At 36.7% G+C, this 17,476-nt stretch overlaps 1 protein-coding gene across 1 annotated transcript in view; it reads left to right on the forward strand.

Annotated features, from left to right (window-relative positions):
* The first annotated feature begins 1,056 nt into the window (after nt 1–1,056).
* Nucleotides 1,057–17,476, forward strand: part of LOC115960046 — a 42,406-nt gene continuing 25,986 nt past the window's right edge. The window contains exon 1 of the mRNA XM_031078740.1: nt 1,057–1,191. Coding sequence (XP_030934600.1) covers nt 1,057–1,191 — 135 coding nt within the window. The remainder of the gene's footprint in view (nt 1,192–17,476) is intronic.

Raw genomic sequence — 17,476 nt, forward strand, 5'->3', positions numbered from 1 at the left:
CTTGCAAACATTTCATTGCACCTCTCACAGTGTTGCGCATGAAGAATCTTTGAGATGTAATGGAAAATTTTAATCATATTTAGTTTTCCTTTCTCGGTAAATTGGGGGTGGGGCAATTTTAAAAAGTCAGTGTCAATTATTTTTCCTCCTTTGGTGTTGTTCTCATCAGTGTTGGAGAAAATAAAAAAGGTACCTGATCTAGAAACGGCCATTGGAAATACATAGGTAAATCAAGAACCACAACTAATATAGAAAAGAAAATACATTCAACTATAACTAATCTGTTAGCTAGCTTAAGCTTTTATATAATGTTTTCTAGAAAATAAGTCATTTTTCAAAAATTATTTTTTGTAAAACTATCTCATTTTCTTAAGTTTAGTGGCAACTTTAAATGAGTTGAAAAGTAATCTCATAACTTCCATTATTTAGTTTCTCAAAAAAAAAAAAAAACTTCCATTATTTAGCTTATTGTGAGATATAGTTGTTTTCTAAAAGCATTTATTGGAAAACAATCTCTAAAAAATAAGTTATACATTTTGTGTTATTTTTCCTTTGACTCATTTTTTTTTTTTTATTATTATCAAACATTGAAAACTGTCTTCACAAAAAAAATTTCGTTGAAACAAACAAAAACAAAAACAAATTAGGGAAGAGGTAACTGAGTTTGACGGGGATTTTTTTCTTTCAAGAAGGGAGTGAAAAGGAGAAGAAATATAAGATATTTATGTGAGCAGGAAGAGTCAGTTCCTACGATGTATGATTGTTTGGTCAAAGGAATGGGCATTCACATGTCACCCTCTGTTTTGAGTCAAGTCTACGACTCATTTTTTAATATACAAGCATCTTCCAGGAAAAAACTAAGACTAAATTATATAAATGGAAATGAAGATAATACATGCAGGAATCCTGGGTAGCTCTAATTGGATGGAGCGGTTTTTAGTCAATCTGGCCAGACTGGGGTGGGTGTGGTAATTCGAGACCATGAAGGTAGGGTGATAGCAGCTTTAAGTAAACAAGTTCAACGGCCACTAGGTCCTTGAAATTGAGGCCAAAGCTATGGAGGTTGGGATTTCATTTGCTTGGGATGTTGGTATAACGGAAGTGATCATTGAATGTGACTCCAAGATCATGTCTGATGCTCTCTTGGGTTTATACATATCGCCTATGATTATCTCAAATATCTTAGCTGGGGTATATCATCAACTCCAAGATTTTAGAGTAGCTCAAGTATCCCATGTGAGGCGTCAAGATAATAAGCCAGCACATATTTTGGCTAAACATGCCAAAGATATAGTCAATAGTGACAATTTTGTAATTTGGATAGAAGAAAATCCACCATTGATTAAGTCAGCTATTACTCATGATATACCTTGTAATAAAGTTACAAGTTTCCTATCCAAAAAAAAAAAAAAAAAAAAAGGAAGGGGACCCACGAAGTTTTGGCCATTTGTACTAACTACTACCGTCAACTTTTGTTTTTATACATTGATCAATTTCAAAGCAGGCTTCAGTTTATATTATGTTATTGCTTGTTCAAAAGAATGGCCATTGGGATCAAAGAGAGACAAAGAGAACTGCAAGAATTTACATCATCACATGATTCATATCCTCATTTAAAAAAAAAAAAAAAAAAGAGTAGATGCAAGTGGCAAAACAATTACTGAGACAAAGAGAACTGCAAGAATTTACATCATCACATGATTCATATCCTCATTTTAAAAAAAGAGTAGATGCAAGTGGCAAAACAATTACTGAAAACTACTCAAAAACATTTAAAAAAAAAAAAAAAAAAGGTATTTAATTAGCTAGAATACAAAACAGAGTCATATCAGATGACTATTGTAAATTTTATATTATTTTGATAATAATAACAATAATCTTGCAAGGACAGTGTCATTTTATCAGTCAATGGCTGTCCATTCTTTATACAAAATGCAGAGACTAGTGGAATCATATGTCGAATCGTCGATTACGTTAAGAGTAAAAAACTATATATTGATACAAATTTGGGTTTGGAATATTCGATTATTCTTGTTGCGTATATATTTTGGAAGGATGATATTATCCCTTTCAAATGGTTTGTACCCACCTTACCTCTATTGGGTTTTTATTGTTCCTATCTACCGCCTGACTGCCTTATTATAATTTATAAACGAATTTTTCTCAAAGAAAATATGAACACGGCAACTTTTGGAAGCAATTGGTATAGGTTTCAGTGATTCTGCACTCTATGTGGCCCAGATTGTAAACGAAAATGAAATTGAACCTTTAATTAAGTAGATGACTAAGTAAATGCTACTAGAAAGAACAAAACAACTAAAAATATATACAATTTTAAAAGACGACAAACACTGATGGCTAAAGATTTTACATAATAATAATAACCCTGGTTTTGTAGAAACTGATATTTCCCAAAAATCACTGATCATAACCCCTCAAATTAATTCATTTAGCTACTTTTTTTAATTAATATAATCACAGAGAGAGGGAGAGAGTGAGAGAGATATTCTCTTGGTTGCGTTGGTTCTCCTTTTAGGTCTATATTTCCCGTGGTAATTAGAGTAACTCTTTAGGGCTTAAAATGTCAATAGTTAGCAATAGCATTTCCTGATGCAATACATTTTAGGGCTTAAAATGTCAAATATCCCTTAGATTTGGCATTAGCATTCCCCAATGATAACGAGTGACCGTCTTCTATAAAATCTCTACTAAATTAGTGGATTTTACATTTTGAAAGGCCCTTTGGTACCTGTTTAAATGATGTGGCTATATTTTGTAATTTACTTGATTTGCAGCAATTCGCAATCATTTTAGACTATGTCTAGTGTATGTATCATTCAATAGCCTCTATCGCAGCCTCTATATCTATAATATATCCTGCAAAAGGGACCAATGCTTAGAAGATCTTTTAATCATCATTTACATTGCCCCACAATAATATCATGTACATGGTGTTATAATGCTGATATAATAGACCAAGGAATTATAAGATCTCTCCCCTCTCCCCCCACCCAAAAAAAAAAAAATCTCTCTATTATGTTATCTGCTACACGAATCTCTCTCAATTATCATCTCTTTAGTTGCACCCATTGTTCAAGTCTGAAATAGTTGTGAGGTTTGGAATATTCAAGCTTTACAATTAAATTGAACATAAATAAATTGGAGTAAAAACAAAGGGATCAATTTGGCCATAGTAGATTCTATTCCCATGAAGCTTTTGGTAATGCTTAAGGACTTGGAACTCAATCTCTCCATCAAGATCTAAAAACATTAGGACTTTAGATAATTGTGATAGCTATTACTAAGTATTTATTATGATTGTGATTATAAATAAAAATATATATTCTAGCATTAGGCATTTATTATGTCCTAATCGGTGTGAAACTAAATATTCACCATTTGAAGAAAAGATAAAGATAGAGATATAAACTATTTTACAAAAAATTTTACAAATTACTGATGTGGTGAGTGATTATTGGTAAATGAAAAAGTGATATTAATGGTGGGTCTAACTAAAAACCAATAAGAAATTGACCAAATTAACATTTTGTAAAAATATTGTAAAATAGTTTGTAATTGTAGCATTACTTAAAATATATTGTGCTGAGATTCTAATAGATTGTTTAAATTTAAAATAAAATTTAAATTAGTTTTAAAAATATATATTATAATAATGATGTATAAATCACTCTAATTAGTGAATTAATTACATTTCTTAATCTAATTCACTTCCTTTTTTGAGAATTTATTGGAACAATCATCCCTATATACGTGAATAAGTCCTTTCGTATTTGAATGGCTTGCAAACATTTCGTTGCCATCTCAGTCTCTCACAGCGTTGCACTTGCACATGAAGAATCTTTAAGGTGTAATGGAAAATTTTAATCATATTTAATGTGCGTTTGGGTTGCACTTAAAAATTAAAATTATTTCACTATTCAGCTTATTTTTACTACTATTCATGGGCCCCACTGCACCTTTTGGCATTATTCATGAGCCTCACTGTACTATTTCAACTAACTTTTACCTTTATCTACAGTACTTTCAGCAATAATTTTTCAGTTTCAGCAAAATAAGCGATATACAACATACCCTTATTATGCGTTTGGCTCTAAATTAAAAAGCTAGCTTATTTTTTCTACTATTCATGGCTCCACTACACTTTTTGGTACTATTCATGGGTCCTACTGTATTATTTCAACTAATTTTACCTTTATATATCGTATTTTTAACAAAAAGTTTTCAGTTTTAACAAAATAAGTGAATGCCAAACAGACCCTTAGTTTTCCTTTCTCAATAAATTGGGGGTGAGGCAATTTGAAAAACTCAGTTTTAATTATTTTTCCTCCATTTTTTGGTGGAGTTTGGCTTACTTTTAGTGCTTTTTTAACTAGACATATCATTTTATTTTAAATATACCATTACCAGTGCTAGTGGGTTTTAGTCTCCACTTTTGAAGGGATAAGAAATAAATGATATTTTAGAGCATTCTCATCAGGTGTGCCAAATGCCAAATATTTGGCATTTGGTACACCAAACACCAAAAACAGAGCATCATGAAGTGTGTTAAATGTGTCAAAATTTTGAGACATGCTACAGTACACTCTCATCTTTGGCACGGTACGGATGAAAATGCCAAAACTTTTTAATATTTATTTATTCCACTTTTCTCTCTCTTCTCTCACCGTGACATCTGATTCACTCTCTCATCCTCTCTTCCTCTCCATCAATCCTCCCAACCTCTAATTCACTATCTCAGCCTCTCATCTTCTCCATCAATCCTTCCAATCGGACATTGACAATCAAGAACCAAAACCACACCAGCGTCCAATCAAGCTTCGCCACCGTCCTCCCTGCTCGTCCCCTAAAGTCTGTTCTCGCCGATCTATCCTCTGAACTTGCCGTCGATTACTCCTTTGGTCTCACCAACATCGCCACCGATCTCGCCAGTCCTCGCCACGATCTCGCCAGTCCTCGCCACGATCTCGCCAGTCCTCGCCAATCCTCGCCGCTAATCACGCCGTCGACCTCCACAGCCATCATCGATCGTTGGTTGAGTTTGGGTCGGCGTTTTATTCTCAATTTTTTTGGTTGGTTGATTTATTATTTTTATTTTTTCTCTTTTGTTGAGGTTTTTGGATTTGGAATTTGTTGGAGGATCCGATGATTGTGGGTGTAGTTTGTGGCGGTTGATGTGCTGTTGCTGGTGGTTGTTGGTTGGTTGGTGGCAACTGCCACTGAGTTGGGTGTTTGTATATTGGTTGGGATTTGAGATAATATATTATTTTAATATGTAGTAAATATTATTTTAATGTATATAATTGAAAGATAAAATATCCGATTAATGGGATATTGTAAAATGATGTGTTAAAATGATAAAGTAGATTTTTGATGTGTCAAAATGACATTTTTTATAAGAGAGCTTATGAGAATGTTCTGATGTGAGCATGAAGAATGAGTTCCTACCATGTATGATTGTTTGGTCAAAGGAATGGGCATTCACATCCTCTATTTTGAGTCAAGTCTACGACTCATTTTTTAATGTACAGGCATCTTCCAGGAAACAAACGAAGATTAATAAATTAAATAAATGGAGACGAAGATAATATTCGATTAAAGTAAAAACAGAGGACCCACAAAGTTTTGGCTATTTGTACTAACTACTACTGCCAACTTTTGTTTTAATATATTAATCAATGTCAAAGCTGGCTTCAGTATTATATTATGCAATTGCTTGTTCAAAAGAATGGCCATTGGAATCAAAGAGAGAGAAGGAGACGTGCAAGCATTTACATCTTCACATTTTATAAGAGCATCCACAGTAGTGGATCTATAATTTTAGTTATTTAACACCACCAAAACTTACTTTATCTATTTTATCTACATACATGCTGCAGCGGTGGATCTATTTTAGCTTTCAATATAATAAAATAATATAACCACTACAATAAAATAATATATCTCACTACCTAAAAAAAACCAACCACAAACACCTTTACCATCAGACACAACCACCACCATCGGTCCACAATAGGAATAAATAAAAAAATTAAAAAAAAAAAACCAATTCTCCAATCTTTTTCCACATCCACAACCACCAGCACCCCACCAGCAGTCCACAGTAGGGGGAAAAAAAAAAAAAAAAACCCAAATCTCCAATCTTTTTCCTCTACCACGACCACAACCACAGCCACAACCACCACCACCAGTCCACAGCAGGGAAAAAAAAAAAAAAAAAAAAAAACCAAATCTCCAATCTTTTTCCTCTGCCACGGCCACAACCATAGCCACAACCACACCAACACCACCACCACCAGTCCACAACAGGAAAAAAAAAAAAAAAAAAACCCCACAATGAGCAAGCACCGATCATGTCGGCAAGTTGGGTTGGCAGAAGGGGTGGATTAGCGGCTTGGGTGATGGAGTTGAGAGAGTGAGAGGCCGGCCGGAGTGAGGGAGTGAGAGAGTGAGAGGCTGGTCGGAGTGAGAGAGAGAGTGATGTTCAGAGATGAGAGAGAGAGAGTGAATGAGAGAGAGAGAGAGAGAGAGAGAGAGAGAGAGAGAATGAGAGGATTATTTTAACCCAGGAGTGATTAAAATATTTTTTCTTTTTTTTGCTCCTCATGAATAGTGCACATCTATTTTTAGATGTGCATTGTAGCAGTAGAGCTAAAATTTTTAGATTTAGCTCCACTGCTGGAGCATCATTTTAGCAGTAGTATAGCTAAAATATAGCAATATAGCTACACTATTGTAAATGTTCTAAACAGAGTAGGTATGCAAGTGGCAAAACAATTACTGAAAATTTTTTAATTGGCTTTTTATAATAAAGAAATGGGCACTGTTGTTTCTCCAAGAAAGGCTTTGGCAATCGGCGTCAAGAAGCGTGGCACATGGGACTAACTTAGCGCGCATGGGATGAACTTTGGGCTACAAGACATTTTAGGGTGTGTAATCCCAGAAATCTCTGTTTTTTTTATTTTTTATTTTTTATTCAGATACAGGAAGAAGGGTTGGGATGTTTGAGAGATACCATTTTTCAAGTGGAGGAAGTTTCCCACCTACTAATAAACCGAGCCATAGCGTTTCAGCGTGGACTTTCTTAATCCTTTTCTTTTTTTTTTTTATTATGTTTAAAATCAATAGATGAGGACAGAGTAGTTTGTTTAAAGCTTGAAAGCCTCTTGAAAGTTGAAACAACGAAGGTATGTAATTGCCTTTTTATAATAAAGAAATGGGCACTGTTGTTTCCCCGAAGTCGAGGGGAATAAGGGCATTCGCATCAAGCATGGCACACGGGAATAACTTTGAGCTACACTACATTTTGGGGTGTGTAATCCCAGAAATCTGTCTGTTTTTTTTTTTTATTCTGGAAGATGGGCTGGGGTGTTTGAGAGATACCATTTTTCAACCATACTGGGTGGTTTGATGGTAGGAGTCCTTATCTTAACTCTTAAAGAAGAGCAGTTCAAGCAATAGTTCCAATAAAGCTTGTGTGGTATATATAGTATTATCCATTACTATCACGTGGGGTCATGAGCCTATATCGGAGACCTTTTTTTATTTACCACCAAAAAAAAAAAGGAAAAAAAATACCATTTTTCAGGTGGAGGAAGTTTCCCACCTACGAATAAAGTGAGCCATAGCATTAACCTCCCTATTCACAATGTACAACTATTTGTGTTCCATAAAATAAATAAATAAATAAATAAAATAAATAAATGTACAAATATTTGTTAGAAATATATCAGCCCAGGTAATCAAGGCCGAAGCCTAGTCTTACTTGGGCTGATATATCTCTTACACTATCAATGTTTTGCTTAAGCAATTTAAGCATCCTCTAGAATATTGAAAAACCAAACAGCTAAAGGATTCCGCCTCTTATTTTTTGAATGTATTTACAAGAGGGTTTCTGCCACTTCATGGGTTGTTCTTGTCTTGACTGAGCCAAACTCTCAATGTACTGCAGTACCTTGGCAGGGAGTTTCAGAGGAGAGATATCAGTTAGTTTAGACCAAGCAACATTCCTTGATTTCCAAATTTGGACAATAACCACTGTTGCTAATAGTGAGAAGGACAAAACTTAAGTACAGTACCTTAGGTGCTGTTCCTTAGGTTCCCCTCTTAAGATTCTGCCATGTGGTTACTTAACTAAAAAATACACTTTCATTCCATGAGAAAAAATCCACACGACAAAATCCTAAAAAATGAACCTAAGGAACAGCACCTAAGTACTGTACCTAAGTCTTGCTCTAGTGAGAATTCCTATGCAGTCACTCTGCCACTTAGTACTTCAGTTGGAGCAACTATGAACTTCACCAAATCAGCACTTGAGCTCACAATGATAGCATCCATTCGCAAGCCCCAGTTGGAGCCAAACCACGCTGTTCTTGTAAAATCACATTCCTTAAAAAGTTGCAAGCTTGTTTCTTTATGCATACCATGTAAACAACTTAGATTCCTCTAAACTCCATAACCTCCTTATTTTGTCCTTAATTGGCAATACATCCATTGACGATTCTCAAAAGCATAGTCTTAATTAATTCTTTTATAAATCTTTAATATCCACCCCCACCCCCCAATTAGATCAGTAGATTCAGGTAAAAAATAAGCTGATTTAACTGAACAAAAAAAACCTTTTTTTCTCAACTATCCAGATCAGCTTGTTCAGCCTCAGAATTTCTAGTACTGACAGCGGCAAAATATCTGCTTTGACTCATTATTAAATAACATTGCTAAGTAATTTCAAATCCCAACCTTGAGCCTCATAGTTTAGCTATAAATCTCTGGATCTATCCAATCCAGAGATCCTCCCACTACATAGCTCTCTTGTTATCAGGTCTTTTACAATACCTCTCCAGGTCTTCATCACTTTAAAAGTAGAAACAAAGGATGTCTTGGTCAAAAGCAACCATCCAACCTAGCAAAATATCTGCTTTGACTCATTATTAAATAACATTGCTAAGTAATTTCAAATCCCAACCTTGAGCCTCATAGTTTAGCCATAAATCTCTGGATCTATCCAATCCAGAGATCCTCCCACTACATAGCTCTTTTGTTATCAGGTCATTTACAATACCTCTCCAGGTCTTCATCACTTTAAAAATAGAAACAAAGGATGTCTTGGTCAAAAGCAACCATCCAACCTAGTTTGGCAATCATGACTTGATTGAATTCTTTGAGCTTTCTGAACACATGCATCAGAATATTAATTAATTTATACTATTTCTTATGCTGTCTCTTGTGCTGCAGATTAAACCACGTTTGGAAGCCTGGAGAACATCAGTTTGTTTCACAATTGGCATGTCATAAAGCTGTGTTTACCGGTTTAGGTGGGGAACAAAGAACCAATGAACTGATGCAATAAACATGCTGAATTTAAGCTATTTTTTGGTATAGAAACTATTTGTTTGGGCTAGTCATGTCTCTGCCTGAGTCCTAATAAGTGATAAAAAGTGATTGTCTTGTATAACCGACAATCTCTACCAAATCACTGGCTTTTAAATTTTGTTCCAATCCATCATGATGCATGTTTAACTTAATCTTAAATCAAAAGTCGCAGTGTTACCTGCTTTAAGTCCACGGCACCTATATTTATGCTTCATTACAAGTCAAAGGGAGCAATCCTCACAAGATCTTTTAATCAGCATTTACATCTTATTTTGCACCATAATAATATCATTTACACTGTAACGTAGTGCTAATTATAGGATCATTTCTTTTCTTTTCTTTTTCGAAAGAAACATAAATTTCTCTGTCATTATCTTATGTTCTAAAAGAGTCTCCCTCATATATCATCTCTCTAGCTTTGAAAACCTGAAACATCAATAAAAATCCAACTATGAATTCTTATAAAAAAAAAAAAAAAAAAAAAAAAAAAAAAAAACTTATCAAAAATCCAACTATGAATTCAAAACTAGTTTAGTCTAAAGGCCTAACAGGTTTTAATTACCACCAATTTTAACAAAATATAGATTTGACACCAATTATTCTAGTATGAAATAGTTAGAAGGTTTTGAAAATTCATGCTATATGATAAAAGTTGGCATAAATTGCAGTATAAAGAAGAAGAAGAATTAGAAAAGGGGGGGGGGGGGGGTGGACAATTTCATAGAAAGGAAGAAATTTTTTGTACTAGTAAACCTGCTTTTGCCAATTTGTGAAACTTGTTCCATGAGCAAACAGAAATGCTTGTACATTTTAGCAAAATAAATGAATAAGCTTATACAATAGACCCTGTCTCTAAATCCAATCCGAAGGACTTTTAAGGATATAACAAAGGCCAGAATGGCACATACTGGAGTCCCAACCAGATTATATGCTCCAAGATAGACATAGGCTCCTCTATGTTGCTAGCTGATTCCTCCAGCAATATAAGGGAAAAAATCAGAACTTCTACAGTAGTCTGATATGCTGGTTTATATTTTAAAGAAAGATATTAATAATATAATGGTTAGGCCAATCAAGTAGGTTAGTCCCTGGAAGAAGATTACATCAAGGGTGAACTTGTTTCAAGCTTTCAACAGTATTTGTAGACTTATTAATTGTAAGTACATATTCTAGAATGAAGGCTGAATTAAAGCTTATCTGATCATACTGCATGATTTATATATTAAAAAAAAAAAGGTAATAGCTTTTGAAAGTTCAAAAACGTGTAAAAACACCTTTGAACGTTTAGACCCCCAAATTAAAACTTAATCAATTCAAGCAATATGTCAAACAACAAGTGTGCGGAAACTTAACATATGCTATCATACGAAATTGATTAAAAACTATCTAAGCCATAACAAATTAAAATCCACAGCAGATAATTTAAAGGCAGAGATAGAGGAAGGAAGATGCAAACACAAAGACAACACGCGATGTGTTATCGAAGAGGAAACCGAAGTCCTCTGCGAAAAACCTCTCCGCCGCCCTCCAAGCGGTAATCAATCCACTAGAAAATATAGTTGGGATACAAGGACAGCAATAGACCCTCCAAGCCTAATCTACCCAGTGCACCTAAGCCCTCCAAGCTTCTTGCTCCAACGAGGTTGTGCCGAACCTTTTTCTTTTCTAGCTTCCCGGATTCCGCTACTACACCGTAGCATCAACCAATGAAGATTGGCTCCTTCCTAACTGCTTCCCAGAAATCCAAACGACTGTCTCACAATGAAGATGATGGTGAGAACCAGGTCTGGTATAATGCCTCTCAAGGATTTAACAATGGAGAGGAAGAGAGATGAGGAATTTGAAGAGATTCTAAGGTAGAGATTGTGGGTGAAACAATCTGGTTTTTCTTTAGGGTTTCTCTCTCAAAATTCTCTCTGGAAGCTCTCTTTCAATCGTGGGTAATAGGGGTATTTATACTGGAGTGGAGAGGAATGTGAAACGTCATAATTCTACAAAACAGGGGTGGCTCGCGGCTTGACCTCGCGGCTTGACTGAGTCGCGAGATCCAGTCGCGAGATAACCGTATGCCAGTTGTCCTGTTTTGTCCTGTAGTGCTCCAGCTAGCAGACTGTTCACCTTCCAGCATGCTTGGCACGTGAGGTTGCTTCTGGCGGCTTGAAGCCGCGAGTCACCCGCGAGACCCAGCCGCGAGACTCTGTTTTCTTGCACACTCTTGAGCAAACTTCACTCTATCTCACTCACTACCGTTACATCAAACCCACCTAAATACAGGGTTACTAAATGCTGAATTACAAGCAAATTTGGCACGGAATAAAGCCAATTAGATGGTTGAATAAATTCAACCTTACAATCTCCCCCTTTGGCTATTCCGTGACAAAACCCTAAAACAGACTCTAGACTTAACATGTGAGTTGGGAACAGTTGAACAAAACTCACTCACACCTAACTCTAGAAGCTGTGAAGCAGTTGAATCATATGAACATAATACTCCTGAAACACAACAATACACCATGATCATTGTAAGCAGAAAATTATAAAATGCATATGAAACAGGCAATATGTGATCAAGCAAAGATGGAGTTATGAAACAAACCATGGCTTGATCAACCAAGTGAACACCACAATGTAGTGATCACAGTGCTCATTCACACTTGGAATGAACACAAGGACATACAAGTTGACATGCACAAGGCAAGACACTTGTATGCTCAACACTCAACCAATGCATATCACACAAGGCATATGCATCTAGGAACAATCCTACAAGGGCACAAGAGTGATAGTACATAAACCAAAATGCATAACATTTAGATTAAAGTACTGATTTCAACATGCATATAGGCTGCATTAAGCAAGGTACATACCATTAAGCCTACAAACTATGCAAAACACAAAAACCCTAAAAGCTTACATAAGCACATGGGTACAAACACACACATCCTGAATAACATCATCAAAATATATTAAACTTTGAACCAAGAGTTTTAAACCAAGAGTATAGGTTAAGAGTTAGAACCAATACACCAAAAACATAGTGTGTATTAAAACCCATAAGAACAGAATTAAATAGTACCCATCAAGCATAAACCTAAAACCATAAGTTTAGAGGATTAGACTAAAAACAAAAGTATGTGAGTATGTGTGTACTCCCCCTATCACTGCACACTTCCCTTTGAACTTATAACTTATCTCCCCCTTTCTGAATGCTCTCCCCTTTTTGGCACGAATAGCTAAAGGCTCTCGTCCAACTTTCGTTGAATATCATCTAGCTGAGTCTCCATAGTCTCGAGACGCATTTGAACATGGTTGTTGGTGGAGTAGAGAAGTGCCACAAGCTCATCAACGCGTTTCTGAATATGCTCAAGTATACTGTCGACTCTATCAGTATGAGGAGCAGTAGGTGCTTGCGGAATATTAGCCGGAGAAGCTTCAGGAACAGCACGTGAGGAAGATGTGGTATGGGCAGGGGTCTCTGAATCAGGGGCAGATGGAGTGAACGGAGAGATGTGAGCACTCCTTGGTGATTTAGAGGAGTGACTTCTGCTAGCTTGAAGAGTGAACAAGGAAATGGGACGTTGACGTGTCAACATTTTTCCATCTGCAGGAGGATTAATGCCTTCACGAAGAATGAGCTTCATGATGAGACTGCAAAATGGAATAACCCCTCGAGCTGCAGATCGACATGCGGTCTTCCTCAAGATGTAGTAGATGTGAGCACATATGTCAATGGGAGCTCCTGTAATGAGGTCACACAGAAATAGAGCTCTCCCAAGATTGATGAATGTAGTGTTGGACAACGGGTAGAGATTTGTGAGCATGATCAACTTCAGTGTGGTCAGTTCAGATGCAAACTTTGCGGTGCTGATGGAGGTTCCTGCACTGGATACTTCATGATCGTATCCTAGGATTTGTAAAATTTCTCCAACTTCCGGATTTCGTTCATCGTAAGGAGTCAGATTCACATTCTGAGGTCTGGTGATGTTGAGAAGATCTGCGATGGAGTTTGGGTTAACACAAAACTCTGTTCCTCTCACCTAGAAAATGAGATGAGGTCCAAGATCAGTTGCATTTGAGAAGCATTCTTTGACCAGCTCATCCATTGGATCATCAAAGTTCCCGAACAAGTTTGCCCAGTCTCGTTTCTCAAAGATTCGAGGGATGAAAGTGGTCCCTAAGGTATTAAACTCGACCACCCGTTCCACTATAGTGGATGACTTGTCAAACACGTTTGAGTAGGCGTGTGAATTCAGAGGAAGTCTGAACCTATCCTCATTGGGGTCTTGAGAAGCCTGAGATGATAAACGTGTCCTTTTGGCAACTGGTGTTGCTGGTTCATCAGCAACAATGTCTTTACCCCTGGAAGATCGACGAGACATCTGCAAGAGAACAGGCCCACAGCAAAGATCCAAACAGCAATACCACACAAGATAAATGTCAACAAGATTCAGAGTAAACAAAATTTCAATATTTAAGCACAAATTAGAGATATTGCAGTCTCAACCCAACTACCAACAGAACACAAGATCACAAAATGATATTTGCAGCAATATGGTGATAGTGCACAAAGATATAGATGGACAAAGCAACTAACAACTGTCATTGAGACAGATTATCAAGACCATGATATGCAAACAGATACAGCATTCGAACATGTAGAGCAGAGAACATAAAATACTCCATCAGAGATATGAACAAGGGAAAATATTTCAACATGAAGAACCCAATCAGCCATACCAGAGTACATGGTTAAAGAAAATCAGTAACCAAAATCATTATCAGAAACAATGCTTAAGCAAGTGAAATGAGTAAGACAAATAAACACCAAACCCATTTAACAAAAGATTTTCAGACTCAATAATAGGCACATATCAGAACAATGAAAATCACATTTGGACCATTCAACATGAAATCAGATGAAAACAATATCAAACAAGACCCGCCATACCCATTTCATATGAGAGAAGAATATCGAACACAATATCAACCCAAACAACAGCAGGAAAAACCAGTAAAAGCGAGAATGAGATTGAGAAAACAAAAACCCATACCTTTTCTTGATGATTTGGATAAGAAATGAAGCACCAATGAGGTTTGAAAAATGGGTTTGCAGAGCGTTTGGAAAGGAGGAAGTTTAGAGAGAAGATGAACAGTTACAAATGTTCGAGGGAAAACTGAAACAAGTTTTAAAAACTGCTCCTATTTTTGCCAAACACGCGAATTTCGCGACTGGAGTAAGTCGCCACACAGTCGCCAGCTCAAGCCGCCAAAACACTCAAGAACAAAATTTTGAAAAATTTTTCTAAGTGTTTTTCGCGACTGGAAGGTCTACCCGCGAGTGAGTCGCGAGCTGAGCCGCGAAAATCTCTGAGTGAACCTCACGACTGGACCTTCCACCTGCGAACAAGTCGCCAAAAATGACCAGCGAAGGTGCGACTGAGGCTCGCGACTTAACACACCCGCGACAGAGCCGCCAAAACAGGGCAAAACTGGCTTTTTGAAAATTTTCAGATTTTTCAAACAAAATACTTTCCAAAAGCACCTAAAACACTCAAAAATCTTTTTGTGCTTGAATTAACAAAGATTGAGCATGTGAAAACACATTTCATCAAGTACAATCACACAAATGAATATGGCATTTATTGAACATAAACTTGTGTGTTGTGTGTGGATATCAACAATGAGATAGTCCGTCGTCTAATGTGAAGCTTCAATGATCAATTCAACCAAGGCATACACAATTAGCACTAGATCATGTGACCCATCTCAATTATAGAAATATGTATATATGACCTCCCACATAAACTTGATAACATGATTTGGAGCTTTACATTTGACTCCACTTTCAATCATAACAACTGATCTTTTTGATCTTTTAAGATACTCACCTCTCATTGTGAGAGAGATATATGATATTTCACTTTAAGGAATAAGCCTTTGGCTTTTTGAATAAACATTTACTTCAATATAAGGTCGCTTACCCTTTTTCCTAGTCAAATACTAGAATGTGCGACAGGCTTTTGCAGCTCAATATCTCTTTTCATTTGGAGATTTACATTTTGTGAGCTCTTTTTAACAAAACAAAAATAAAGAGTGGGAAGATATATAGACACAAGTCTATGCAAGTCTCAAGATCAACACAACCATTCACTAATCATTCATGACAAGTTTGAAGATCTATTTACAACAATCACAAAGATTTCAAGATTTTTCCCACAGAGATATATGTGCATGAAAACAAGTAATGTTTGAAAATGCACAAAGCCATTAGCACAAAGGTACAAGGCAAAACAAGTTTTGAGACAAAATCTCAACAAAGTCAATCAAGCTTTTTGATTTTCCAATTTTTATGTGGTTTTTGGATTTTTGACACAATAAACAAAAATTGATACGACAAACTTAAATAAATTCACAAGAAGACAAGCAAACAATCAAAACAGCAAAAATAGCAAGCAACATAAACAAACATAGTCACAAAGCATAGGAAGTATTAATGCATGGACATGTTATAATGCTTATGCATGAGTACCCTTATTCACCCTCACGTCACTTGCGTTTGGGGTGATTTCCTTATAGGATTGGGTACGGGAGTTAGGGCTATCAAACCTTCGTGAGAAGCTTTCCAAGCAGTTGGTGAATGCACCAATCATCTTCATCACGTTCATCATTCCGGGATCACCATTCTGATCTCTAGATTGATCTCCAGCCCAAATTCTCCTATCATTTCTAGGTCCTCCTGACCTTTGAGGAGTTGCACTATTCCTTGCTCTCAACTTTTGACAATTCGGTCGAGTATGCCCTTGAAGTCCGCAATAGTGGCACACATAGGTTCCTCTAGGACCTCTTTGTGGTCGAGGACGTGACTTAGCACGAGATTCAGATCTGTCTGCAAACTGATTGTGAGGATTTAACATCCGTTGGTTCACCAAATTCTTCTTCTCCTCCACCTCGAGCTTCTCACCACTAAGGTTAGCCACAACTGGAGCTTCAGCCTTTACAAACTTCACTCCTTTACTAACATTTCCAGACGAACTCCCTCCTCCGGTATATCCCAATCCGGACTTGTCTGAAAAGTTCTTTTGAGATGAGATAACTTCATCAAGCTTCCTGGTGGTCACCCTTTCCACTTTAGCATTGGCTTGCACAACCTCACTCTCAAGAAACCTTACTTTTGTGTAAGCTTCGGACAACTCTCCATTCAGAGTTTCTATCTCGCATTTGGCCTCCTTATATCGGATTAGGAGACTTTTGTAGTCCTCCTCAGCCTTCCTCATTTTTCTCACAGCAGCCTTGGCCACCCTTGTGTATTCCCCGGACTTCTCCAAGAGTGAGTTATACTTCTCCTGAAGATTTGCTGTGCTACCATCTTCTTCAGCATCCAATTCTTCAATAAGTCCTAGTGATTCATCATCACTATGTTCTCCGAGGTCTTGCACAAGCAGATTCAGCTCCTCTGAAGACTCAACATGAGCAATAGTCATAAAAGCCGAATAGTTCCCCTCACCATCACAGCTCTCTTCAGATTCTGAGTCAGACGAATCCGAGTCACTCAAGGTCGTGGCATACACTTTACCTTTCGATTTCAAATAATTCGGACATTCCTTCTTGAAGTGTCCATGCCCGTTACACTCAAAACAAGTGACACCTTGTGTAGGTTGGGATTCTTTTCCATCTTTTCTTTTGAAATCCCTTTTCTCCCTTCCAGAACTTTGGAATCTTCTTTTATCATCAAATTTGCCATTATTTTTGAATTTCAAAAACTTTTTGAAATTTTTGACAAGGTATGCAACATCTTTGTCAATCACATCTTCTCCCGATGAGTCTTGATCTTCCACCTTCTCATTAATGGTCTTTAGAGCAAGGGATTTACTCTTCCGTTGATTTGGCAGCGACATTTCATAAGTCTGCAGAGAACCGACCAGCTCCTGCACTTTGATGTCATCGAGGTCCTTACTCTCCTCAATTGCTGTTACTTTAGCTCGAAAACTTTCCGGCAATGATCGAAGGATCTTCCTTACAATCTTCGAGTCATCCGTTTTCTTCCCCAAGTTGAATTTGCCGACAACCACTTCATTTAACTTCCCAT

The sequence above is a fragment of the Quercus lobata genome, chromosome 9, assembly GCF_001633185.2.
Source record: "Quercus lobata isolate SW786 chromosome 9, ValleyOak3.0 Primary Assembly, whole genome shotgun sequence".
Classification (NCBI taxonomy): domain Eukaryota; kingdom Viridiplantae; phylum Streptophyta; class Magnoliopsida; order Fagales; family Fagaceae; genus Quercus; species Quercus lobata.